The following is a 27,986-nucleotide window of genomic DNA, read 5'->3' on the forward strand; positions in this document are numbered from 1 at the left end:
AGAATATTAGACTATCTCCTTTGGGGAAATAAATTTAAATAATGTAACTAACAAAAAGAAAGATGAATTATGAGGAAAAATGAATAAAGAAGAAGGAAGAAGTTCTTTGCAATTAAGAGAGAAGACCATGGATTCAGAATATTGGACAGTAATGGCAAAATATTTGTATGTGACCCCCAGGTAGCCACTTAGCATTTCTGCCCACATGTTTGCATCTGTAAAACAGAGCTGAAAGTGTTTGTGCCAGATTCAAAAGTGCTTGGAAAGCACTTTGACAGACCTTTGCAGTTACTAAGCATTGTCACTTCTGTATTATATAGAATAACTCAAAAAAGTTAGAAGGCCACAGATGTGAGCCTCGGATAGGACAGTTATTCCCTGGAAGTGAGAAAGGGACCAGAGTTCAATCAGGCTGCGACGTGCTGGTAGAGATAATACAGAGACAGCAGGGAGGTGCACGTGCAGCCGGCCCTTGAAGATTTCATAAAAAGTACAAAAAAGCAGAATAAAGCGAATGCCGGGGCCTTTCCGCAGAACTGTTTTGCTGAGAAGGGAGAGGTGCCACACGTGCACGGTGGCAGCGGTGGCAGTGCCCCTGCAGACGCAGAGCGGCGAGCCCGGGCTGTCTCTTTGCTGAGCTGAAATCATTTGGCGGGTAGGGGCTATTGATTGGAGGTGAAAGCACCCACAGCGACACAAAACGTGTTTATCTGATAGGCCGATGACTCACAAAAGATAGCATTTTAGCCTAATATTTCCTCTATTATCAGGTTATTTCAACACTATAATAAAGGGAGAGACACACGCGTTTTATCAAGAGCCTTTAGCAGTGTTGTGTGCATGTCTGTGCAAGCAACAGCACAAACCTCAATGCAGAAACATCAGAACGGATTAAAGTAGGGCTCAGTATCGAATTACTGCATTATCGCCATTATTGGCTTGAATCTTCATTTGCAAAATGCCTGGCCTTTTAGACATGAGATGCTTCCTGGGCTGTATATTGGTTTCTCAAGTTTTGTTTTAAATCTGGAAACATGATGCCACGAATACGGCTCTCCTGTGCTCTGATGGAGGTTCGTGTTCAAAGCAGTGGTAGGCACTCTCTCCTGTCGGGCAACAGCAATGTGGTAAAGTGGGGTGGAGGGGAAGGCGACATCTTCAAAGTGCAAGACATTTTATTACGCAAAGGCTAAGAATATCACATCTCTGTCAAGTGTTTAGTCACACAAATTATAGTAATATCAAAAGGTATAATTCATGCCATACAGTCCTCTTAATTGGCACAGACTCGGGTGGAACCAGAAAGGTGCCACTTGAGCAATTGTCCTGATTATCAGAGACTCATAGGAATACGCTTCTCGAATCTGCATGAGAGTTGGAAGAAAACTAGTAGGTCAGCATCTTTATCCTGCTCTGTCAATGCCAGATAATTCCCTGCGGTATACTTTCTGTCTCCAAATTACTTGTGTGATGAGGTTTATGCCACTTCCTTGAGGAAGATTGTTTCCCAGTCTAATAGATCTCATTGTTAATTCACTATAAAGTGTCTTCTGCTAAATTTCCTCATTTTCCTCCAATTTACGTATAACCTGTTATTATTGCTCTGGAATTAATCCCTCTCTTTCTTTTTAATATTGATAGGCTCCTTAATATGGCCCCACCAGCCACCTCTTTACCCATCATTTTACCAACATAGAGGCTGCACTTCATAGCCAATGTCTAAGCGGTCACTGGTGGTTCTGGATGCCCCATTTTTCCAGTGACTTATTTACAGTACCTTAAGGGGCCTGATGAAGCCCTCTTAAGCTGTTTGTGAGCTGTTCGACCAAAAATGGGGGAGCACGGTGTGGCTAGTCGTGCAGAACATCTGGCCTAATTCTCAGACCTGCTGAGCAGGGATCGCTCCTGTGCCATTAGTCAGAGCTGCAGGTGATAAGGTGGTATCTGAAGTCGGGCACCCTTTCCACTGCCGAAGGGACTGTTCACAGAAAATTCACATTTTCTGGAGTTTCCGAAAAAACAAGTGTTAACATTTTTCGCTTTAATGTGGCTCGCTTAGGAGCCGTGCTAAGGAATCAAAGCAACGGAGAGAGGCTGTAGCCCAGGAGTTTGTCAACCGTTGCAAAACTTCCTTTGCAGGCCACATCGTTTACATGCGCGAGGGATGCCATTTTATGCACAGCTAGCAACCTCGTCTGAAATTCCCTCTTTGGCAGTCGTCCCAGTTAAAATAATCTGTTATTTATCAGGAGGGAGAATTGCTTTAAATAAAAAAATGAAGTGGCTCTGCTTCCAGTGAGGAGGAACACATTGCTGGAACCAAAATACTTTTGTTCCTCCGCAGAAAGGCGCCTGGTTTGGATGGCAGCGCTGCCGGTCGGTCCAAACATGCTGCCTGTTCCCCCCTCGCCGGCCTAACCGGAGCAGGAGGGTGGAAGCGCTGGGCATCACAGCCCAGCTTCCTCCCACAAACCTAAGGGGCAAAACCCATAATTTTAGTGAGGGCTGTTCCCAAATGCAATTAATGCAGTAAATCACGGTTCTCCACTAACGTCACATAGGCTGCTAATCTGTTATGGTGCAGTGATGCCCTCTTGCTAAAGACGTTGGCCAAAATGCCCATTGCCCTCTTTTCCCTGGGGTCTGCTCTTTCCCGTGGCCCTGCTTGCAGGGGTGCAGGTCAAATGGCATCTGCTCTCCTGGTTTTGAGGACCCTCAGCGTCTTGCAGGCAGGAGCCCGGGTGCTGACGAAGGTGGGCAAAGAGGATTTTGGAGAGCAGGGAGCTGTGGGACTTGCCAGGAGCAGGCTGCATGCGAATGGGCTTGTCCAACCATTGCGCGCAAGTGGCCCTCGCACCAAAGTCGTGTCTCGGTGCCATTCGGTGAAGTGCTCGCCTGCATGCGTGGCCGTCGGCGGCGTCGCGTGGAAGCGGCGACTTTCGGAAAGCACTAATGAACAAGTGCAATTTCTTCTCTCTATTGTTGGGTTTTTTGTAAAGTTGCTCAAATGCTCTCAGGTATGGCGGCCCTGAACGGCGGACTCGGCGCCACCGGCTTGACGAACGGCACGGCCGGCACCATGGACGCGCTCACCCAGGCCTACTCAGGAATCCAGCAGTACGCGGCCGCCGCGCTGCCCACCTTGTACAGCCAGAGCTTGCTACAGCAGCAGAGCGCGGCCGGCAGCCAGAAGGAAGGTAAGCGTCCTGCGGGCCGAGCGTCGAGCCCCTCGGGCCGAGGGTGGCCACCCCATGGCCCCGGTGGACAATAAAAGACATTCGGCCAAGTGAAAGCGGCGTCTTGGGTTTCTTTCTTCACGGAGCAGATGGTCCTTAGTGAAGGACCACGCTTGGCCTCATCTTTCTTTCCTAACATCTCTCCTTTCCTGTTGTAACCCCTAACTTAATTCACTTTTTTGCCCTCACGATGTATTTTACTGCCCCATCTTTGTCATCTAAAAGCGGCTGCCGCTTGTAAAAAGGCGCCGGGAGCGAAACTCAGCCTTTGGTAGGATGTAGGCGGTGGGCGACCTTCTCGCGCACTGGCCTTTGGGTTCTGCCTTCCACCGTAGTGGAGTTAAGCTGATTAGGTACAAGTTTGTGAGTTAATGGCAAGATCCGTTCTCGCTTTGAGTGGTTCATTGCTTAATTGTGGGGCTAGTGGGGAAGCGAGTGAATGATTGATTGCTCCTCTGCCTGCGCCAGTGGAGCAAAATAAACCGCAGGAAGTTCCCGCGAAGAATAAATGAATGCTAATTGCAAATGCTTAGGAAAAGGAGGTTACCCCTTCTCTCTGTTTTTTGGTCTCCCTGCACATTTCCCCGTCATTTGGGGGGTTTTGTTTCTGCTTTCATGGCTTTCTCATCTTCCCTTCCGAAATTCCAGCCAATTCTAGGAGGACCGGAGAATATTGCAGGCTTTCTAAGATTGCATCTCTGTTGTCGTTACTGCTCTTGCCAGGGATAAGCTTTGGAAATAAACCTAGTATAATATCCTCGAGAGAAATATTTTCATCCCCTTTTAAAGTAATATCTTGCGCTGTTATGGGATGTGGTGTTTCCTAGGAAGACAAAGTTGGCATTCCCCCAGCTGGCTGTTACATATATAAGGACACTGTGGAGTTAAAATGTGTATTTTCTCTAACTTCTTTACCTGATTTACTGCTAACAGCTTGGGCTATTTAAACTGAAAGGATTTTTTAATCAAAATTTTTTCTCCTTATTTTGGTGCTCTGCTTTTGTCTTTATTTCACTCACTTTGCTCAGCAATGACAGACTATTTGACACCAAAAATAAACTGATTTTTGGTGTCACTGTAAGATGTTCAGCCAAGGAGAGATTGGTTTTCTTCCATTTAATTCTTTTCAGTTTATGAACATTCATATTAAGTGTAGATTTAATTTTTCTAGTATTGTGAATTGGCAGTGTCTCTTTTAGAATAGTCTTTTTTGTCTTATCTTGTTTCTTTTGGTAAAGTTAAAGTGAATAAATTTCATCATTAAATACTGACAGCCATGTTTTGTCTCTTAACGTGGTTTCTGACGGACTGGTGAACAGTCCAGAGTGTTTGAGGATAACCAGCGAAAAGCAGTACTGAAGCACAATGAACTGTCTCATGCATATACTATAAACTATTGTCTAATAAGTTTTGCTTGCCATTTTAAGAAATGTCTTCTGGAAAGGGTAGTTTATTTGCAATAAGAAGAAATTTCATTTAATTTCTAGGTGGCAATTTTGCAATCTATTGCAGCAGGTATTCCTTAAATCTGGCGCATGCTTTCCTCTCCCACCCTAGAAAACCAAGGAGATCTGAGGCACACGTGGGCTTTGCAATGCATTAAGCAAGGCAATGCTTCCACAGGTTGGTCTAGATCTGTTTGCACCAGAAATGTTCGACCCCTTTGTGTCCCACTTCTGCTCCTGGTCCCTGAGTGGGAAGGCCGCATGTCCATAGCAGGATGCTTTCATAAGAAAAAATATTCAAAACAAAGTAAGATGCTTTGGCGTGCGTCTTTCTTTGCAAACTCAAATTTGACTAAAGCCACTTTCATTTCAACCCAGCTACTATTTTTGGACTTTTTTTATTATTATTATTTTGCAAAGTTTCTTCCAGAAGATAGAGGGAAAATCTTTCTTTTATAAAAAATGGGCATCCATGCAAATGGGCCAATGAATAGCAGCCAATTTCGGTATCCTTCTCTCTCTGACTTCCCTGACTTCCAGCTGGAAAGCTTTGTTTTGTCTTACTTTTTTGCCTCCTGTCACAGCCAACGTCCTAGCACTCCAGTTTCAATCTCTGATATTCAAATCTGACCCCAGCTTGTTGCATTTCCAGACGTGCCCACAGCTGGAATTAAACCCACAAACCCCTGAGGATGTGTAAGGCAGTTTGTGAGGTGTTGTGCAAGGGTAATACATTGCATACCTGCTTTCTAACCCTAATTACACCAAAAGACATTCATGCAAATTAAAGAGAGAGGCTGCAGTTTAACTTCTTTTGTAGTAGTCATAGCAAGTAAACACTTTGCAAGATAGGATGCTCTTAAGAGCCGCATTTCAGCTCTGTTCTTTTGATGATCCACTTGTATTCCTTCAAAGTCGGGAAGTGGAATGCTTTCTGACTATCACCTTCAGTAAGTATTATGGAAAAAATAGATTAAATTGTAATAGCTGTTTTCATACTTTGTTTGTTTTCCTAAAGGTCCAGAAGGGGCAAACCTCTTTATTTACCACCTCCCCCAGGAGTTTGGAGACCAGGACATTCTGCAGATGTTCATGCCTTTTGGAAATGTTATCTCTGCTAAAGTCTTCATTGACAAACAGACCAATCTGAGCAAGTGCTTTGGTATGTCAAATTTAATAAATCAAATAGTAAAAACCACATGCATTGCACTGAGAAGGGGCCGGGCAGGAAAATTAATGACAATGTGAGAAATGTCATTCTGGAATCTCACTCCCAATGTAATGGACTCGTAATCCTCAAAAAAATGGAAAAATGCTCAGGCAAACTAGTTCTAACTAAAAACTGGATATGAAGAAACAATAATAATCTTCCAGTCTGACATCTCGCGTGAATGTGTCAAGTACATGAAACTAATTACACCCTATGTGGGGGAATGTCATTTAGTATACTATTAAGCTGCCTTATTATGGGTACCTAATTATTCTCCATTGTATAGCTGAGCCACTTTAAAATGCTCTATGTTTAACCCATTACTTCTACATTACAGGAATTTCTTTCTTCTGAATTAAGTACAAGATTGTGTAATTAGTGTTTGAATGGGGCGTACGTGTAGTTCACAACACTTTGTAGGCAGTTGGTGTCTAGCTATGTAGCTACAACAGTTGCAGGAGGGTCCGGGGAATCATGGAAGGCAGCACCTCGCCTTGCCGTAGGGAAGGGATGAAGGCAGCCTCGCACAGTCAGTGCCAAGTGTTCCAGAGGATGCTTGGAGCTGCCGGGAAATGAGATGGTAAAGGATGAGAATATGATATGTTGGCATAAAACAAGTTCTAGGGTTGGTTGGATGGGATAATGTCTTCTGAATAACGGATTAGATTGCATACCATTACTTTTTTTAAATCTAGGTTTTGTTAAAACATGTCTGTCTAACAGCTCATCTACATGAGGACCATTCAGGAAGAACTATTGTGCTTTAACCTGTTTTGAAATGGTTTGAATTTATCTAGACAGGGCCCAATGATCATTCATATATTTCACTCCAAGACAAGTCCTTAGTTCTTTTGGAAAGTTAACTAGGTTTAGAGAAAGGGCGCTACGTTATTTTTGCATTTTTGCCTGTTCATACAGGCCCTTTTTGAAGAATTCCATCTGTCGAGGATTTACAGAAATTGTTCATCTCTAGACTAATATAGTCCCATACATTTCTGCAATGGGTTATAACACTCCTGGGGGCTGTAGCAAAGTTGAAAGTGAAATTGGAATGGGATCCCCATTGATCTGCAACTGGTTGAGTCTGTATGTCAGGGTGAGAAAATGATTGTTGAAGTCTCCAGGAATCTTGATGAAATGTCAAATCAAGCTATGGTCATCACAGCTGCTGCATTTTGATTAATCCTGAAAGAACATAGATGAGTTTGGGCAGGGGGCTCAATTCATCAGCTCACTTCCCACACTTGCTTTTGGTGGGTTTCCTTGTACTCTTTGATTACCTACCTATCTATTTGTCTTGATTTAAAGGACACAATTATCTAACTTAGAATGAGGCACTGAGTTTTACTTGGAGGAACATGGCAGGGAAGGGATTAATACCCAACGGATGGAGGAGTCCTGTGCCCTTTTGGCATTAGTCAGGTTTCACTAACACTGAAATTCCTCATTCTTCCTCCCCAGATAATCTGCCACCAGTGAGCGCTCAGCTTTAAAAGCAAAAAGTACTGCAGTGGCAGAGAAAGTTGGGATTTTCTGATTCAGTAGGTGACCACCTGTGTGATACTGCTAATCACAGGTGAAGCCAGAATGAATCCTGCCAGTTTAACATATTCTATCTATGTATATACCTTCTCCACTTTATTAGTAAGAATGGCCTTTGTTGTTTTGGCCCCATATTTGTATTGGCCCCATGAGGATGACAATACAGCCCTTTTACCCCTGGAAATACCCTTCCATGAGCTCTCCTGACCTCTGGTTGATTTAGCAGTCAAAGGGTTTCACTCTTTAAGCTTCTCCCTTGCCTTTCATAAACCCTGCAGTAACAAAAGTGAGAGAGTGTAAAAGTAAGGCAGGGGAGGGGGGGACCCAAAGTCATCAATGCATAAATGCTGTCTGCTTCATAGAAAAAGGGTTAGTCAAATGATTAAAAATATTTGTCCTGGTTATAGAGGTACCTAGAGACCTAAAACAAAGATGAGGCTCATCATGACAGGATATCATCATGACAGGTTCTTTGAAAATCGATAAGAAACATCATCCCTTCCACATGTAACCTGTAGTTTAAATTTCAGGCAAGAAATAATGAATGGGTGCAATCAGAAAAAAAGATGAATAATGGGAGAGAAAGCCAGGTTCCTCCCTAAGTTTTATAAATGAAGGTTCTCAATAAGGGACAAGATGCCAGTGTAACAGGCTAAGGTCCAGCATTCTGCGTGGACAGACAAACTGGGAATGGAAATAGCTGGGTGAGAAAGGCCCATGCCATTGAGGCAGCGTAGCGGGCGTATGTTTGAATTTGTGGCTGAGTCAAGGAAATGAATACAGACACACAGAATGAGGTGGCTTACCTCCACCCTCTGGGAGGTAAGCGTAGCCTAAGCTAATTATTCCTCAGTCATTAGTGGAGGTACCTAAATTGCTGAGGTGAGTGGTGGGTGGAAAAGCCACCTCTGAATATGCCCACTTCCTTTCATTGACTTACACATGCCACCTAAGTGACTAGTTTAGATCAGGTGCCTAGCTTTGAGAAACGAGTGAAGATACAGAGGGGTGATGGTAAGTTCGTAATAGAAAACCATTTTGAATGAACTTAAGAGAACAACATGAAGGTCAGGAAGGTTATAGAGGAAAAATTGTCAAGATAGTTAACAGCTGCTGCACCTTGACTGTGGTGCACCTGCCTGGAAAATGCTGCAGCTGCCTTCCAGCTCGTGGCAGACTTCTTTTCTATTCCTGAGGAAATCCCAACAACTGAGGCTGAGATCTGTCTGTTGATGGAGGTAGACAGAAGAGTGCAGTGTTGCACTCTTGCAGCAATTAAAGTCATGTGAATAGGCAAGATCTCCTAGAAGAAAGTAGGGAGGAGAAAGGAGGAGAGCGATGAAGCTCTTCAGGATATGGAAATAATATTAGGAGGAAATGATCAAGGGAAGAAAGCGAGGAAGTGGCAAGAGTTGCCAAAACCAAGGAAGGTATGAAGGAATACTTCTTATACCTTAAGGAGGCTATGAATAGTCAACCAGAGAAGAACATGGAGAGAATATGTTGGTTTGGCTGGGAGAAGGTCAATGGATGTCTGAGTGAGAGGTGTTTTTGAGTGGAAAGAGCAGAAGTTAGGCCGAATTGTCAGAGAAGACTCTTAGGTAGATAGTTTGGTGAAGTTGATGTAAGGTGAACAATAGGTCTATGAAGGAAGGAGGTCAGGCAGGGGACCGAATGACTTGATAGGGTTTTTTTCTTTTACAATAGGGAAAGCATATTATTTGACACTGAAGATGGAAGAGGGCAGCAGTGAGGGAGAAGCAAAAGCCATAAAAGAACAAGTGAAAATGATAGTAAAAAGAGGTTAGGAATCAGAAAAGGATGCAGACACTAAGCACAAATGAAGAAAGTTAGTAGAAGAGAGGAGCTGAGAAGCGTCTGTGTCAGCACTGAAAACAAAGTGTGTGGGATCTGTGCTTTAATAGAGAAGGGATATGTGTTAAGGCAAATTCAAGTGGAAAGACCGGGGAGCATTTCAAAGCAGATGCATAATAGCGGGCTGGAATAGAGTAGTAATTAGCCAGAGCAGAGGCAGAGCAGCAGTTAGGAGAGCTTTACAATTACGAGTGGGAGGCCCAGATATGAAAATGAATTTTGAGCTTCCAGAATCAGGGAGGTTTGAGTCCATTACGAACACAGCATTTTCAGTCTCTGGGGGAAAAGGAAGATGAGCCGGGCCAGCCATTCTGCATTACCCGAGCAAGTGTTATCCCCCTAGTCGGTGCTCAGGGCTGAGGAGCAGAAAATCTGGCGCTCTTGTCAAGCCCTGCCGTTGTCTTTATGATGTTGCTTAATTTCAATGCTCGCACACCCCTTTGGGGAGCAGGAGGCTGAATTAATTAACATTTAATGCACCTTGAGATCTTGAACAGGAAGAAGCTGGAGAAATACTAATATTGCAACTGTCCTAGGCGAGGCCCAAGGAGACCAGGGCTTCATGCCACGCAGGACCAGCGCACGTGAACTTGCGTTGGGAGATGCAAAATGCCTATAGGCATCCGAGCTCGGGTTTTGTGTCTTTAACCAGGCTTTCTGTTTCAGCTTCCCATCTGCAGACTGGCCTAATAGTACTTCCTAATAGGCTGGGAGGTATGTAAATGTTACGGTGATGAGTGTTACCGTAATAAGTGTCTTCAGCACGGAAGGTAGGTAGATAAATAACAGGTTGGGAAACTGCATTGCGCCAAAGCTGGCCACCTGCATCCCCGCTAGGGAAGGAGTATTGCATGAAGGTAAAGGGGAAGGAAGGGGAGCGGGAGAGGAAAGCAGTTGTAATCAGAGCAATAATTGCAAGTGAGGTAAATGTGTCGAGCAGCTAATAATAATGCAATCCAAACAAAAAGCCTTCTGAAATTTGCTCTAACGCGCGGTTCGCTTTCTCTCCCGCCCCCGTTGTGTGTCTCGCAGGTTTTGTTAGCTATGACAATCCCGTCTCTGCACAAGCTGCCATCCAGGCTATGAACGGCTTTCAGATTGGCATGAAACGCTTGAAGGTTCAGCTGAAACGCTCCAAAAATGACAGCAAACCGTACTGATCTTAACCCCAGATGCTTACTGCTCTTATTTTAGCTTTCTTAGGGTAAGTCCCATGAGCAAACCTGTCCTCTGCAGGGGGGTTAAGAAAGAACATATAGCCAACCTTCACCAAGAGACAGTTATTTTTACAGTTACCACTTCCATTTCCCCACTTGTCCTTATTAGACTTGGCTCCCGTTTCTTTGCCAAGCAATTACTGAGTTGTGTTACTGTGTTTTGTTTTGCAGCATAATTTATCTCCTTTTTAACAGAAATGAAAAAAAATAAACATCTTGAAATTCAAAGCAGCACACACACACGCGCACACACGCGCACACACACACACACAAAAATGTGCAATTTAACTCTGTGAACCCTGGTGCCATTAGCACATAATAATAGTTGTTTTGTACGGATGGATCCTATTTTACCAGGGTGGCACCAGCAGTTTATAGGTTAAACAAAATGGCCTCATGCCAGTTGAAGCACTTATTTTGCAACAAAAATTGAAACAAGTCTTTCCACTACATCAACTTGTTTTCGAGAAGATTTGATTTTTGTTTTCGGTTCAGATCAACGTGTTGTTATATATTAGTCTGATTTTACACTGGTCGTCTTTATATTTCACTTTTTTTTAAGTTCTTGGGTTTTTTTTTTTTTTGGAAAGGATTAATGTAAAAAAGATTTAGAGATCTGTTTCTAAAGCTACAGGGTTTAAAATAAAAAAAAATAAAATGAGTGACAATACTTGATGTTTCTTGAGAGATAAATTTAATAATAATAAAAAAAAGAAAGCCACAGGCCTGTAAATTTTATTTGTAAAAAGCATTTCTATTTTTATACAAAATTTTTACTGCCTCAGAAATAATGGAAGTTATTTATTGCCTATTGTTAACTTATTGGATACCTAAAGAGCAGCTCTCTGCTAGCTAGATCCTTTGAAGTAGTCTCTAGAGTAATCGTGCCAAGAATGGGCGCTTCTCACTGTTGAACCCTCCACCCTTTACAGTTCATGCTTTTATCCTCCTGTTTGTACTCGTCTTGGTTATTTTGTTCGTAGTTTCCATTACCTAGTTTAAAGTTCGGTTGTCTGATCTCTTTTTTTTATTATTATTATTTTTCCCTCCCCCCCCCATACCTTTATGTTACACTTGTAGAAACTGGTTCTTTCCTCTCTTTTCCCCCCAAAGAGGAATCCGTTCTCTCTGCTCCTTTGCAGACGGGTTCTCTTGGGGCTCCATCGTGCTCGTGTTGACAAATATTGTGAGTTAATGCAAATTACATGAACGGCTCCTAGACTCTACTGATACAAAAAAGAAAAAAAAGATTTGCATTCGTTTTCTCCTGCACCCATAAAAGTGATTTTTTTTTCGTTTGTGCTGCATAGACTCTGTGTAACTTTTTTCCTCTTCCTTGTTTTTTCCCTAGACATCTCCATGCCCGTTAGCCCATCGTTTGCCTAGCATGTCCCTGTGGCGTCTCAAAAAAAAAAAAAAGTTTCATCGTCCCGTCATTGTTTCTGATGTCTTTCTGACCTCACATCATCCTTGGTTCTCCTCCTGACTTTTGAGCTAGTTTGACCTTTTGAAATTTGCATGTGACCTCATCTAGCTATGAAATCTGGGAAGTCAATGTGAAAAACAGACAAAAAAAAAAAAAAAACCACAAACCATTGCTGCATTCATGCAAGACTGAAAATTTCTTCTTAGATAAATTAATGATAGGATTTTAAAAAAACAACCTGTGGCAAAATGTTGTTTTCTTTCTTTCTTTTTTTAATTTTTTTTTCCTTTCTTCTCTCTCTCTTTTTCCTTTGGTTTTTTTTTCTTTTCTTTCTTTTCCTTTTTTTTCAGTTTTCCTTTCATTTCGTAAAAAAAAAATAAAAAAAAAAACAGACTTGAAAGTATTATACAGGGATTGGCATTCTGCCTGGTCACTGGTGACAATAGCAATATGTGTCCAGAGGCACAGAATGTTGGTTTCTAACAGACTACTTCCAAAACAGTTTGAGAAATAAAAACTGTCTGATTTTAAGTCTCTAGAGGTCTGTAATAGTTTTTACATTTTTCAGGCAGTGTAAAGTTTTTTGATAAGGCCATTTTAGGTGGCTCACTTTCTCATTAAAGTATATATATAGAACCACTTTTTGTAGATTAGTATAAGAAAATATTTACCCTGTTTTAGGGCAAATGCTACCTACTTGTGTCACCTTTTGCTGAACTGACTCACAGTTAGACAATCCATGGTTTAATGCACATGAAATTACCTATATTTTATACTGTTTCAATGTACAGAAGAAAGGTTACTGTAAAATGTGTTACGTTGGTGCTTCTGTGAATTAAGTTGTGGTTTCATCATGAGTCTTATGGTCTTAAGTGTTCTATGTTTATAAAGGACGAGTTGAAAATTGGTTTACTTGAACAACAAGAACAAAAACAAGATTCAAAAAAAAACCACAAAAAAAGTTGTTTGCTTAAAAAAAAAAAAAAAGGATTTCATGTGAAAAATTAAAAACTATTCCAGAATAAGTTTGTGTTGGCTTGTGACGCATTGATGTCATTTTTTTATCGTGAACAATTTAGATGTGTTTGTGTTCAGCAAAATGTGATCGGTTTTTCTTTTAAAGAAAAAAAAATCAGTGAAACTATAGTGCCAAATTCCAAAGGTACTTTCTTCCTAGAGCTTCAGTGTGTTTCTTGTGTGAAGTAATTTGATAACATGGGTATTTTATTATGTGTTTTGTATAAATCCCTAATATTTAAAGAAAAAAAGAGGTTAAAAAGTTTGTTAACTTGCTATCCTGTGGTCTTGTTGCCTGAAATTGTTATTGTTTGTTATTTCTCTTTGATGTTTTTTGTAAAACATTGTACAAGTGCCCATGTTTCACTTTTTTAACCACTCTGCACACATCAATGCTGTGAAAGCAAACCTCACAATGTATTTTCTTCATATTGTATGGAAACCTCTAAGGTGAGAAAGTTTTGAACTTTTAACCCTTTCCACCCAGAGCTGTCTTGAGTGTTAATACCTTTTATACATTCACCATTTTGCTGTTTATTTTTATATATATATCTATATCTATAAATATATATATACTTAGTTTTTTGTGGTTTATTTAATACATGGTTGAAATCAGAACAATGCACAGGGCAGATCTGAAGGACAAAAAATATTTTACTGCTGTCTAAATTTCTTCTGTATCTATAACTAAAATTATTTAAAACAGTAATTAACTTGTGGTTTTCCTTTTTAGATTTTGGGGATTTTGTCTTTTCTTAAAAGAGCTTTTAATATGCTGCTGGAATATGCTATTCAGTATTAATAAAAGGAAAGAAAAAGAAAACAATTCTTTAATTATCTATTGCGTGAGCCACTCCCAGACCGGAGTGGTAAACCCACCATTTGAAAAAAAAAAACCCTTGAGGAGAAGGAAAAAAAAAAGAAAAAAAAAGAGAGAGAGAGAGAGAGAGAGAAAGAAAGAAAATTATTTTTGTAATTTAAAGAAATGAACTCTTTTGCTGAAATCAGCTGCACTAGATCTTCCCGGGTGACAATTCAGCGCGGGGCGCCGGTTTCCCCGCGGCATCCCGCTCCCGCTCGGAGCCGCCGCACCCCCCAACCAAGCCCCAGCCCAGCGGCGCCTCTCGACCCCCCCCCAGCTTTAGACGCTTCTTTACGTAGGGCCCTGGGATGGAAAGGACTAGCCGCTAGCGATGCAAAAAACAAAAAAAAAAACAAAAAAAAACAAAAAAAAACCAAACAACAAAAAAAAGTTTCCTTCGTATAGCACATGCACTTATAAATAAATGATCTCTACTTTTCTCACGTGTTTTTACTACTGCTGGGGCCTTCCTACACCCTTTGAGGGCTATTTTGTACTACTTGCAGCAACTTTTGCGTAGTCAAACTTTCATCTCACGTGCGTTATATTATATATATGTACATACATATATATATATATATATATATATAACATGAGCTCATCATTCGGATCGTTTAGACTGTGTTCCCTGATTTTGCCTCGCCCTCCCCCCCCCACCGTATAAATTCCCGGCGGGTTTTTATTTCCGGAGGCCCGGGGGTGCTCGGCGCAGGAAAAAGCTCCCGCATGGGAACGAAAAACACCGTACTTTTAAAAAAGAAAGGAATTAAAAAAAAAAAATCCCAGCTGCAAAGATGAAAAACCCAACCGTACCCCTCCGGGGAGGCAGATTACACACCCGCTCTCTTCTTCAAAAATATCGAAAGGAAAAAGCTGCAAGGGTGCAAGGGCCTAATAAGAGAGGAAGAAAATAAAAAAACCAAGGGAAATTGCTTTACAAAATTCGAATCGAAAGCCTAGACTAGTTCTTTTTCAAGCAAATTAGCTAATTGCAATGAAATGGCAGTCCTCAAAGGAGTAACAAGTTCATCTTTCTTTCACCATAGGGGTTACAGTTCCTTGGCTTGTGCTACTCTGGAATCATTTTACTGTTTCTGTTTTTATTATCTTAAGTGCTAATTAACAAAAGGAAAAAAAATATCCTGTAGTTTCATTACCTTTTTGGATAATGTCATACAAAACGAAACAAAACAACAAAAAAAAAAGCCTATGTATTTGTGTTTTTTTTGTGCTGTGAGAATTGTTGTTTGTAGATTAATAATACTATCATTTTGTTTAGAATTACAAACTAGTTTTTAAGTATTGTCTGAGAAAAGCCAAAGTTAATGCAATCTAGTGGAAACTGTAAGACCATTTGAGTATTGTTTCTGTTTTATTGATGCATTTGGATTTTGTTGTTTGATGGAATTTGAGCCAAAAAAAAAAAAAGAAAAAAGAAAAAAAAGCAGGCTTTCCTATTTCTACAACTTGATTGTACTTATGCATTTTGTACCAGTGGAACTTTTTATACTGGAGATTAAAAAACAAATGGCAATTTTTGTGGCTTACTCTCGTGGGCCCCCTTGATCATGACTGATTTTCAAGTTTGATTTCTGGACGGTAGAAAGCGAGTTGGTTTTGTTTAGAGAATTAAAAACTTTGGCTTGATTTCTTTTTTTCCCTTTGCTTATATCTAGTGTTTAGATTTTTGTCTTTAAAAAAACAAAAAACAGAAAAAAAACAAAAAAACAAAGCGGTAAGTTACACTTTTTATTCTGTATCGTGCAGTTACACAATAAGGTAATTAGAATTAGGAGTACTCGGTCACTTTGCGTGGATAAATGTATTAGTTAAAGCCGTTAGGGGTTTGCTTTTTTGCTGTTTAGATCAGAGTTTTTTCTGATTCTCCTGTCCTCATTGTGAACATAACCGTGTAGTTGAAACAAGTCAGACTTATTTTTGTAACGTATGTTATTGTGTGATGCAGTTTTTTGCTTCTGTCTCCAATATTAAACCATTTTCCTAATACTTGTCTCTCTACTTTGTGTGTTGTATCGTTGGTGGTCATTCTGTGTTGGTAATACATCTGCACACCTCACTGTTGCACGTCCCTGTATTTTTTTTTCCTTTTTTTTTCCTTTTTTTTCCTTTTTTTTTCTCTCTATTTGTTGGTTGTGTACAAAAGATACAGTCGATTCCACCTAAGTGAATAGCTGATTGGGGGGGGGCAAGAGAGGATTTGTACATTTTAGACACGGTGTGATTTCTTTGCTTTCGTTTTCTTTTTTTTTTTTTCTCCCTCTCTCTCTCTCTTTCCCACTCCTTCCCTGTAGCCTTCGCCCTCGGACGCTCTCTCCGAGCGGGAAGCCTTTCCAGTGCGTCTCCCGGCGCCGTGACACTGGCTTTTGGCTGTGACATTTCAGCCAGTCGGGAAAGCGCGGATTAGGGGGATCAACTCTTCCTAGTCATTAAAAAACAAAAAAAAAAAACCCCAAATACTCTGCTGCTCCTTCCCGGCAGCCTACGAAACGTTGCAGGCCATAGCCTTGGGATTGCTTCCCAACTGCACAGCCATCTGACGGCATATGGCGTGAGGCAAACGCGCCTTAGAAACTAAATCACGTCCTAACTAGGGCCATGAGAGCCGCGGGAAAAAAAGAAAAAAAAAAAAAACAACAAAAAAAGAGCAACCTACCAGGTGAACAAGCTTGTTATGTGCAGTTGTACATATAACAATTAAAGAAGGGAAAATCCAAGTGAGCACAGGGAGAATTTTTCCTCTCGAAGTGAAAATAAAGAATAAACTTGGGGGGGAGGAAAAAAAAAGGTCCCTGGTGCTCAGAGGGGTGGTGCTGTGCTGCGGGGCTGGCGCAGCAGATCCTGCTCAGCGGTGGGTGATAGTATTACACAGATCTCAAAAGGGGCAAGAGAAATACCGTAGCGCTTTTTTTTTTTTAGCTTTGAGCTTTTTTTTTTTTCATTTCTTATATAAATATATTTTTTTTTCCCCCTGCGAGAAGCTCTCTGCTCTCCCCCAACTGGTGTCTGCTGCAGCGAAATAAAAGCCGCGAAAGGAAATAACGTGTTGTTCTGGTTTACAAAAGTCTCTCTTCAGCCCCCCTGTCCCACCCCAGGTACAGACTTAGGATTTGGAGAGGAGGGGGGGAAAAAAACAAACCGCAGAAAAGCCAAAACCAAACCAACCCCAAGGAGGAGAGAGCAGCGCTCGCGGGCGCTCTCTGGGATTCAAGCCATACGCCCCCGCCCCTTGCCTTCGCCCCGCTCTCCGTGATGCTCAGGAATCGAAGACCACTTAAAAGTGCTCTTATGAGACCCCCCCGGACGCTCATCCCCGCCGCCTCCTCGCCCCGGGGCTGGGGGGCACGCGTGGCCCCACGGCCTCACGGTCCCGCGGCCTCAGCCGCGCCGGCGGCTCCCGCCTGCGGAAGAGGCCTGACGCTTTCTGGTGGCTCACGAGCCGGCCTGCTTGTTGCTGCTGGTTTTTTTCTTTTTTTCCTTTTTTTCACTGCCTTTTTTTCCCCCCCCTTTTTTCCTTTTTTTCTTTTTTTCCTTTTTTCCTCCTTTTTTCCTTTTCTTTTTTTTCCTTTTTCCCCCCTCACTTCTCAGCGAGCACGAGAGGCGACCAGGTGCGGTGGGGCCGTCGGCGGAGGGCCGTGCCGGGCCCTGGCACCCATGCGACGCCGTGCTTCTCCCCAGGGCTCACCGGGCGGACAGGCCGCCGGCCTGGGCCGTCCTCAGAGCCACCGGTCCCGGCGCGGGCAGTATTTTACGCCAGCGGCTGCGGTTGAGCACGGCCTGGTTTGCGTAAATGACCCCGCGGAGGATTTTGTTTTCAGTTGCCGTGGCCTTTTTGATTTTTTCGTTTGGTTTTTCCTTTTCCAAACTTAGGAAAGAAACTAGAGCTTTGCAAAAGGTCTTTTCTTCCAAAAATACCATCAGGAAAAAAAGGCTTCATACTACGGTTGGCTTTCTTTTAAATACTCAGGGCTGAAAGATACAGTTTCTTTCCTTTTCCTCCTTTTTTTTTTTTTTTTTTTTGGTTATTTCAGCAACGGGGAAAAACGAGTTCCTTAAAGTTAAAGCAACGCAGCTGAACCGTTTGTCCTGCTTAAACGCATGCTTTTAATTTCCATTACGTAAGGCACCTTGCAGCGTTAGCGAAACGCCTCTCTGTTAGCCGTGCGCATCGGCGGGGGAAATCACCCAGCCGCCACAAGACTTGCTGATTAAAGCCTAGCCTGCCCGGGCGCCCGTGCCTTTGCCCGGCGTGACTCTTAGGTACTAGGCTAAGGAAACCAGTTTAACAAAATGTAGTGTGAATCATTCCTGATAAGTGAATAAAGCATTGTGACCAAGCAATCGGATTATTCACTTATCAGGAATCGACTGTACTGCGAGTTGGTCGTTTCTGTTCCTCATCTCTGTTGTAGTTTCACTACTTTGCTGTGTTCTGTTTCTTCTCTCATGCTCTTAGCAAAATCACCGGGAATATCCCCTTCGTGTGATCATGAAACGTGCTACTGAGTAACGGATAATAATAATAATAAAAATAAAAAAAATTTTTAAATATAAAAATGATATCTTAACAAAATCTATGCACTTGCTATCAGGAACACAATACTGGATGTGTCTTATATATATTGAACTATAATAGTATTCGATTTCTTAAATAAAGCTTAAGAAAGGATTCTGTTGTCTGTAAAATTTTATGAGCATTAAATGGAAAAAAAAATGCTTCTAGGGTTGGGAGCTTTTTTGTTACATTAACTCTTACTGGGTATATGATCTTTAACCATACCCAGGCAAATGTTGTATTTTCCACTTGATATTTCCATAATAAGTGAAACTGAAAATTAGACTTACTGAAGTGTGTTGGGGGAAAGTCTTACTCTTCAGTCACTTGCAGCAAAAGATGCTGAAATGCAAACATTTCCATCGTTTCCTAAACCTGCTTGTTTTTCTACTAAGCCTATACAAAATAGTGAAAATATGTGAACTGGAAAATATAATGAGACAGTATTTCTTCCGCAAACAATATTATACTTCTCTTTGGTATGCAACTTTCTTTCCTCCTGATTCTAGATGGGCTTCAAATAAAAAAATACAAACCCTACATGCTCCAAAATCGCAGATGCAGCCCTCAAGGTTGAAGTATCTTTTTGATCAAGACGTGCGGCTTACTGTAATTTTCTGGTATTTGAGCCTTCTTTTAGGAAAACATTTTCACACCAAATCCCAGGACTTAAACTGGGGTCCAATAGCTAAAACTGTGGAGTACACTGAAAAATTTATTCCCCCAATGGCTCTACATTCAGCACAAAGTTGTACGGTTTCAAACACACAGATTTTTATGGCAATGCCCAGACTTGTATTTAGCAAAGTGACTCTTTAGAGGTGGGGGAGATGTTTGCTTTTTTTCCCTTTTAGCTGCATTGCTGCCTCACTTCTCATACACTATGATTTTATTTTTATTTTTTTAATTCAATTGTGGAAACCTATTAGCTCCTTGTCTCATTCTCCGCTCTTTGTACGTATGTAGCCTTTTTGGCCTATTTGCTGTGGTGGACGCCCAGGGCCGGGTTGGGGAGACCCGTAAGCCCCATGGCAGACCCAGGCGTGAGATACTTCTCCCCAACGTGGCCGGCGAGAGGATTAACCTCGGTGGGCACCAAATCGGCCTCTCCGTCCTCTGCCTGCACCCAGCTCAGCAAGAGGGGCCCACTCAGGATTTTCAGGGGCTGCTGATGCCCCACAAATACTAGAAGTCACAGCAATTTGCTCCTATTGGTATCCCCTCCAAATTTTCTCATTAGCAGACTTTCTTTTCTTTTTTCTTTTCTTTTTCTTTTTCCAGTGAAGGGAGCTGCAAAGTTGCAGGCGCTTTCTGAGTCCTTCACCCCTGTTGATAACCTAACTGTTTTACATGAATGCTAATATTTCCCGCTCACACATTTATACCTATCAGCTAAATCAGCAGTAAAGTAAACTCTTCTGGGATGCATTCCTATATCAATTAGCAAGGATTTATGCTCCAAAGCCCCATTAGCATTAATGGGAGGATGCTCTTTAGCATAAACAACTGGCTATAGGGCTCGCGGACTTTAGTTTATAAGCAAAGATGCATCTGAATCCAGGCGAGCTGGTTCCTGCAGACGGTACTTCAGGGAAAACGTCCCAGCCGCCCCGGGCTGCTCTGGGGACGGCTCGCTCGCGGGATGTGCATAAATTGCAGAGTTTCAAGTGAAAGGAGGCAGCAGCTGTTGGGCAAATGCACTAACTTCTAGTCCCAAGCTTGGGTGGTGTTTGATCTTCTGCACGCTCCACACATTGACCTGCCTGAGACCACACCAGGTAAAATTTTCAGCATTATCTTGGATCACACTGACCAACGACTTGAAAATTTTATATGTGGCTCATCCACACTGGCTGCCATCACAGGGCACAGCCCACAGAGGTGGGATTTCGGGAGGAGGCAGAAGCAAGCGCAGGGGTGAAGCCCTGCGGGAAAGTTAGCCGTGAGTTTCCCAGAGCCCTAAATTAGAGGTTTCCCAGCTCCCTGCCTTTATGTAGCAAATTAGAGGGGACCAATAAATCAACAAGCGTTGCCTTTTAGATGGAGGTCAACAGGTTTCACCTACCACCCCATGCTTGACTGAGTCAACAAATCTATAGCCAAAAGGGCGTTGGGTCTCGGAAGCCACCTCTGCGAGCCGGGCTGAGAGTCCACTGCATCCCAGGGCGCGTTCGGCTCATTCACCGCCCTTGCCTCCACGAATGCTTCCTAGTTGGTTCAGGCAAGTGCCGTTCTGCTACATTAAAGAGCCCTTTTGTATGTGCTATTTTTCCCCCCAAAGGCACTCATAAACAGGGCTTGAGTCACTTTTCATCCCTCCTCCTCAGAAAATAAGTATATCATGCTCTTGAAGTGTCTACCTGTAACAGGCTTTTCGGGCCATGAATACTTTTTGTGATTTATTTCTGCAACCTCTTTTCTTCTCCCTCCAGCATCCTTTCTAAATCATGGGTAACAGAGCTGGATGCTTGATTTCAGCATCAAGTCTAGTGATGCAATCTGCAGAAATTAAAAATTTCATCCCTGCTCCATTCCTCTGCATTACACAGTCAGGGATTACATCAGTCCTTGCAAAGAAAAATATGCAAAACCCATAAACTCTTGTATTGGAAGATTATTTTGGGTGGCTTCTTCAGGATGCCTAATCCCTCTCAGATGTACTGCGTGCCAGGCTCCTGTGTGCGTGGTCTGCTTGCCATGGTCTTAGGCATCAAAACTTGCCTACAGCCATCCTAAGAGCACATTTGTATGATTCCTCGTCTTCTTCATTATTTCCCAATCTTATCAGCAGTTTTAATATTTACTTCCAGGTCAGTAGAGAAAGTGTTCGGTCGCAGTCAGGCTTACTACGGATCCCTACAGAACCCCACTAAAAAAATACTCTCCCACAGTGATTCCCTCTTGACAGCTTCTTTGTTGACATGTCAGCCCATTCTTAATCCATTTTATGTGCTTTGTATTGATAGAGCAGAATGCTAATTTTTTAATCAGCATCTGCTGCGCTGTCAAACATACAAAAGTCAGAGTATAGTCCGTCTTTGCAATTACTTTTATCAGCCAAAACCTACAATCACATCAAAGAATGAAATTGAGTTTGACAACCTTTCCTCCCTAAAAAGCATGCTGATTGACATTAATTGTTTACCTCTTTTTTAATGTCTTCTATTCCTTTATTCCCTAATCAGTATTTCCATTCTTTTGCCAAAGAGTAATGTCAAACTAGCCTGTTGTGAGCAGGGTCATCTTGCTTGTCCTCTGTGAATGTGAGCCACAAGAACGGCGCATTCCCTCTTCTCTGGCGTGATGCTGGTGTCTTTAACAAATCCTAACGATTCAATCCCATAGATGCCCATCGGTGGATCAGAGCTCTCTGTCTGTTCTCCTGCCCAGTTATCTGGGCCTGCTCGCTTGAAAATACCGTATCCTTAACACAGAGAGTAGCTAAGAAAGTTATTACAGAGCTGGACCAGAAACCATTCCACCCTTCTCCTGACACATAGTGATGTGAAAGAAGAGAAGGATTTTTACCATTTCTTCTTTTTCTGCATCATGATTAACAGTTTCTCCATCTCCATAAACCTAGGGTCAATTCTAAAATGGCTTTGGTTGAACATACTTAGTATCTCCTGACTCTTTCTTTGCCTTTCTGAGCTTTCACTGTGAACTGTCCACAGAGATGGAGTTGACAAGGAAGTGGGGAAACAAGGGGTAATGCATACTTTTAAGTCAATCAGAAGCATGTGTGAAGGTAAAATACTTTTTCATTCATTCTCTTCTGAGTCGGTATAGCCCCTCTTTGCTGATGCGCATGTCGATGTGAGTTAAAGTCCTGTGGCTTTAAAGAAGGCAGTGGAGAAGAGTTGGTAACATTTGGGCCATGGGGACATCCGGATGCACAAGACATAGCAGAGAAGAGAGGTCATTTAGCAATGAGAAGAAACCTGAGTTAGTCAAAGTCAGAAGAAACCTGGGTTCGTCAAACTGACCCGACACCAGCTTTGTTATGGCAGCTATATCCTCTAATGCTAATCCGTAAAAGAAGCATGGAGAGGCAGGGCACAAGGCCTCTCTCTCTCTCTCAGAGAGAAATTTGTCGCAGTAAAGAGCCCTTGATGAGTGACTGACACTATCAACAGCTTTCTAAAAGGGACAGCAAATGCAGCTAACACATTAACACATTTTTTTTTAAACCTGGTTGGCAGTAGTAAAGGTAGAAGCTACTTTTTACAATACAATGGCAGGATGATTTTCTTACTACCCTGCTGCTACCTGAGTCAAGCAGAGTTTAGCTCAGGAAATAATATCAAATCACAAGATATCGCAAGAGATACAGAGCGCACTTCTGCGCGGAAGGGTTGGGGTACACAGCCATGGTCTGGACACGGTAACGCAGTATAAGCTTGCAGCAGAAAGACAAACCAGTAGCCTGCTCTTGTTAAAGAACAACAGATGGAGAAAAAGGGTAAGCAGCAGCAGCAAGAAGGAAGGGATTGCGCTGCTTTATACAACAGCATAGGCATAGGTGCTCTTTCAGGCCACAGTTGTGCCATATAGGTCCCTGATCACATTTCTTGGGTGTACACCATAAAAGCACTGAGATATCAGTGTATCTGCCCGGGGCCTCAACATCAGCACCGCACCACTCAGAGCAGACCCAACCCTGCCTAGCCCTGTAGGCTTGTCCCCTAGTTCAGGGTAACATAAGCACATCTTGGAGACCATTCTTTCCTCCCTAAGCCACAGCGCTAAGACCAGGCTGCAGAGGAGCTCTATGGAGCTGCTGCTGACTTTCCATCATCTGTGAGAGCAGAACAGCAGCAGAATTCAATTTTCTTAACTTCGGCATCAAATATCCCTACTGGCATGCTGCTTAGCCACTAGCTGCTGAAATAGAAGGGCACCAGTCTCCTCCAGGTCCTTTGTCATATCTGCTGGCCCCATGCAGCTTTCTCAGATCACTCTAGGTACCTCAGAGGGTACCAGACACCTTTCTTTTAGACAACTCAGTCAAATCCTTCATGTTTAGCTTAGGCTGGCATTCAGAGTCAGCACACCAATTCAGAGACCTAGCTTGAGTTGTTTATAGATGCACCAAGAGTCCTAGCTTTCATCACAGGCAACAGTAAGCATTAGCAGAGCTACTCTGCTTGCCCTGAAGTAAACATGTATGGCTCAATTCATTTGCCAGATGTAGACATCTAGTGTTGCCTGAGATGTCCTGGAGTCACTGAGACAGCCATGTAGGGCTTGCAGGCATGTTGCAGGATGAATAGGACACCCATGACCATCCAAAGCAGGATATCTTAGGACATTTCAAGAACTCTAAAAACCATAAGTAATGGCAAATGAATCTGGTACCTCCAGACACCAAGCTAAAGATCCTTGAACTTAGAAGGATGAGCCTGTGAGCTGAAGCCCACTTTAGGGCCTTGATTCACTCACCTAAACCTTAGCCATGTTGGATGCTCTAGGGCATCTCAAATGACATTGATGCCTTTGTTTAGAAAAAAGAATTGAGTTCGGGGCGGGGGGGGTTGTCTAATTTTTAGATGGCTGAAGTTGAGGTTCAGTGAATCCTGTCATTATCAAATGAGCCTCAGGTCAAGGTGATGTCTCACAGGTCGTAGGGGAATCATGCAGAAAAAGCCACTGCCTACAGAGGGAATGCTTTTCACGAGACAGATGTATGCAGAGTGGAGTTATGATAGAAAAGCCAGAGCCCCAAGGGAGTGTATTTGCATGATTTATGGTGCACCTCTGGCATTAGTTTCATCCTGCTCAACTTTTGGCACTGAGGATCCCCAGGAAGTGCTTACTCCAGAGGGTAACGGAGAGCTCATGTGAGCTGCTTTGCTTTCTGGGTTTACTTCTCTCCCAGCAGTGGAGATGGAGGGAGCAGAAGATGCCAGGTCCTCTCTATTAAGTGCCTAAAATTAAGTGAAATGAATGTGGAACTTAATGGCTGAAGCTGCTGGAGTTTGGAGGTTTTGGTGCTCTTGTTCATTCAGCCCAGGATGCTGTTGGCTTTCTTTTCTGCCAGGACACACTGCTGGCTTGTGTTCAGCTTTGCCTCCCAGGACCTCAGGGTCATTTCAAGCAGAGCTGCTCCCTAGCCAGTCCATCCCCGGTCAGCATCATTGCAAGCAGTCCTTCCTTCCCAAGTGCAGACCTTTGCATCTGTCCCTTTTGAATTTCACAAGGTTCCTGCTGGCCCTTTCCTCCAGCCCGTCTAGGTCCCTTCAAATGGCAGCCCTGCCCTTTGTCACCCTAGTTTGGTGTCATCTGCAATCTTGACAAGATGGGAAATGGAGCAGTGTGAAATACGGACATTGCACTCACACCTCCCTTGTGTTGCACTTGTCCTTCTGCTGGTGGCTGAACCAAACACAAGGCCAAGCTGAGGAGATTATTAGTGGTGTCTCATCCACGTCTCTCTCCTCTTACTGGCATGCCAAAATGAGAATAAATTCACAGACAAGGTGTCTCTAGAAGGTGCTAGGAAAGGAAACAGAAGGTGTCCCACAGCAGGTGCAGGTATTTGCCATGGTGCTGTCACACTCTGCCCATTTAGCTTATGCAGAGTGTAGCCATAGCCACACAACACTCCTGGAGCACATCCTCGGAGGCAGCCCAACATTTCTGCTCACCATCATGCTGTTGCTGTGAAGCACATTGTTGGGCAAGGCTTTCACTGGTCCAGACAGCCACTAGCACTTGTCCATGTCCAGACTAGTGACAAAGCCAAAGCTGTGGCTGTAGCATCTCTCTGGTGGCCAAGATCTTTGTACTTGCAGGTGACAGGAATCCACCCACCCACCCATCTCCTTGCTAACTTGGGTGTAATGAGCACAAGCGGCTGCCAGTGGGCAAAAGCAGTATCTTCCTTTCTTCAGGTGTGAGATCAACTTGTGGCATTAGATGACCAAGGTTTAGGGCCTCCTGCTCTTCTATCTTCATCACAGCTTTTTCTGCAGCTTCTTCTCCCCATGCCCTCAGCAAACCTCACCTTTCTTCATTTTCCAGCAAGATAGGACAAGGGGAAAAAAAAAAAAAAAAAAAAAAAACCGCTTTTTTCTACAGGCTGAGAACATGCTAACTGGAAAGGCATGAGAACCTGGGCCAACATACAGGCCGGGACATGGAGAGGCACTGAAGAACCTTTTCCTCCCCCTTTCCCACATCCCACATTCCTGTCCCAAACCATGATTGCACATGGATGGTGAGGAGGAGGAACAATACTAGCAGATGATGTTACATAGGCAAGTCTCCTTTCAGTTGATTTTTTTTTTCCTAAACACCATCTCTCTCAGGTAGTAGATCCCATGGTCATCTTCATGGGCCTTACACAGTCGTGTGCCGTCTCAAAATTCCCACTCGAGATGCTTGTGCCTCTGCCCCACTTCTCTCTCCCCTTCCAAGCGCCTTCCTCATGATCATGGATGTTTCCTTACTAGCCATCTCGCATCTGTGCCAAAAGATGTTTTCTCACCACGGCCTGTCATGGTCCTGTCCAGGCCTACGCACCTGCCTTTTAGTGGTCCTGCTGCTCCACAAGACACCTGTAGCTGCAGCCACTTTTCCACAGCAGCAATAGGCTTGGGGGTGTTCAGGGAGGTGTAACCATTCTCACAGCTACTGAAATTGCACCCATGCTTACACCACAGCCTGACTGTTTATCTTCAACATCACCGTGAAATGGCTTGCGACTGGGTCAGCCTGCAAATTCTTTACCATAAATCACCTCCATGGCTGGCATCGGAGCAGAAGCCAGCCATAAATTTACTCTCTGTGGAACAATGCCTCTGGATGAGAGGTCATGTCCCAAAGTGCAAATAAATAAGAAACGCACAGTTTATGGAAACAACCCCAAACAGCTGGATTGTAGCCTTGTGTGGAGGGTAAATAGGCTTCACAGAAGGAGTTCGCAGTGCCCCCTTCTCCTCCAGCCTCATTTTCTTCAGCTCATTTGGCCTTATTGTTTTCTATTATCAGTTAACCATCTCTCTGCTGCTCTTGTTGACTGCTCTGTCTTCCTTGATAAAGTATAGAAATGTTTTCTATCTATAGTCCCCAGGGCTGTGGATTCCAGCCCAGGAGGCTGGTGTTAAATTGTCAACTTAGACATAAGGCCTTTTTCGCAGCCAGCGCTTGGGCTCAGCTATCCAAGACGCTTGGTTTTTTGAGCATCCCTCTATACCTAATGGGAGACCTATCACCAGATGTGGGTGATCATAGCTGAACTGATCGAGCAACAGAAGAAACTGCCCATTTTCCACTAAACAAGAGATTGAGGAAGGGATCCTAATGCAAAGCCGTGATTTCAGCATCCCAAGTGCTTGGCTAGTGGCAGGTGGACTTGGTGCGCTGGGGCATGGGAAGAGCCTGCCACCAGCAATGAGCCTTTGAACTTTAGGAACACACTTCTGGGCTTGCCTAGACATTAGTGACTGCCAGCTTTTGAAGTCTAAGGAAACAAAACACAGGGGAAAAGAAAAATTGAAATAAAGACCTTCAGAACAGATTTTGTGTAACAAAACTCAGCCATGCTCCTGACAGACCCCTGGGAAGGGAAGCTTGTGAGGAACATTACCATGGGTGCTGGATACTCTTGAGTCCTGCTCCTACATATGTGGAGGGCTGCCTTTACCTGGAAGGCTTTTCCCTGCCAAAGGCTTGCAGGGAACCCCAGGATGAGAGGAGGGAGCCAGCTCTAAACATCTGCAGGGCTCATGTTCGCGGTGCACCCACCACGGTCTCTCTTGCATCAGGGTGCTTGGTCATGCCTTGGGAAGTGCCTGCACACTGCTCACATTTTGGATGAGAGCCATCAAAAGAGCCCTTCTTCTGAGCAGAGCACTTTAAGACGCCATGAGGACCTGTGTTTTGACTTCTGAAATTAATATGCCAAAGTAAGCAGCATGAACAAGCCTGTAGCGTGCCCTTATCCCTTCCACTCTCTCCAGCAGCTTGGATTCAGTGCTTGGAGCACTGTTTTTCCCCTTTCCTCACATCTCAACTGGTCCCATCTCATCCAGTTCCCTTTCCTTTTTCCCCCTATATGTAATTCCTGTTCTCTGCTCTGTATTCGACAAGTATTTGAAATGAATGAAGGTGATTAATTATTTAGGATCGTACAAGTGAATCTAACTAGGTGCAGTGGGAAGGAATTAAGCACACGAGACGTAAAGGCTGAAGATCAGGAAAATATTTCCTTAAAGTGAAATGCAATAGAGGGCAAGCCTGCCTCTGGGGCAGCACTGGTCCCTAGACATTTAAAATTAGAGATAGTAGTAAGTGGGCTTTAAGAATAATCCTTCTGGGACAAGGCTAGCTAGCCCAAGAGGTTGTATTTGTCTCTCCCTTCTAGGCACGCTGATGGGACACAGTGTGTGAGAAAGCACTGAAATGAGAACACAAAGAGATTTATTCATGCTGGAAACTTAAAATGCAGTGGGCAACTTCCCTTCAGTGCAAACAACTCTTTTTATAACCTGTTTGATGATTTTTTTTCTATATATCTTTATTACTCAAGTAATTAGTTTTCAATAATGAATGTGAAAGGACACTGCATTAGCACAGCAGG

The 27,986-nt window shown here is 43.2% G+C and overlaps 1 protein-coding gene across 11 annotated transcripts in view; it reads left to right on the forward strand.

Moving 5' to 3' along the window:
* Positions 1-18,565, forward strand: part of CELF2 (CUGBP Elav-like family member 2) — a 515,386-nt gene extending 496,821 nt beyond the window's left edge. For 5 of the 11 annotated variants that reach the window (XM_064501618.1, XM_064501504.1, XM_064501556.1 and 2 more), the window contains 4 exons: positions 3,000-3,197; positions 5,700-5,843; positions 10,341-10,512; positions 11,877-18,565. In XM_064501618.1, the coding sequence (XP_064357688.1) occupies positions 3,000-3,197; positions 5,700-5,843; positions 10,341-10,468 (470 nt within the window). In that variant the 3' untranslated portion in view covers positions 10,469-10,512; positions 11,877-18,565. The remainder of the gene's footprint in view (positions 1-2,999; positions 3,198-5,699; positions 5,844-10,340; positions 10,513-11,876) is intronic. The other 6 variants (XM_064501727.1, XM_064501914.1, XM_064501971.1 and 3 more) reach the window with 3 other exon arrangements.
* Positions 18,566-27,986: the final 9,421 nt, after the last annotated feature.

The sequence above is a fragment of the Dromaius novaehollandiae genome, chromosome 1, assembly GCF_036370855.1.
Source record: "Dromaius novaehollandiae isolate bDroNov1 chromosome 1, bDroNov1.hap1, whole genome shotgun sequence".
Taxonomy (NCBI): Eukaryota; Metazoa; Chordata; class Aves; order Casuariiformes; family Dromaiidae; genus Dromaius; species Dromaius novaehollandiae.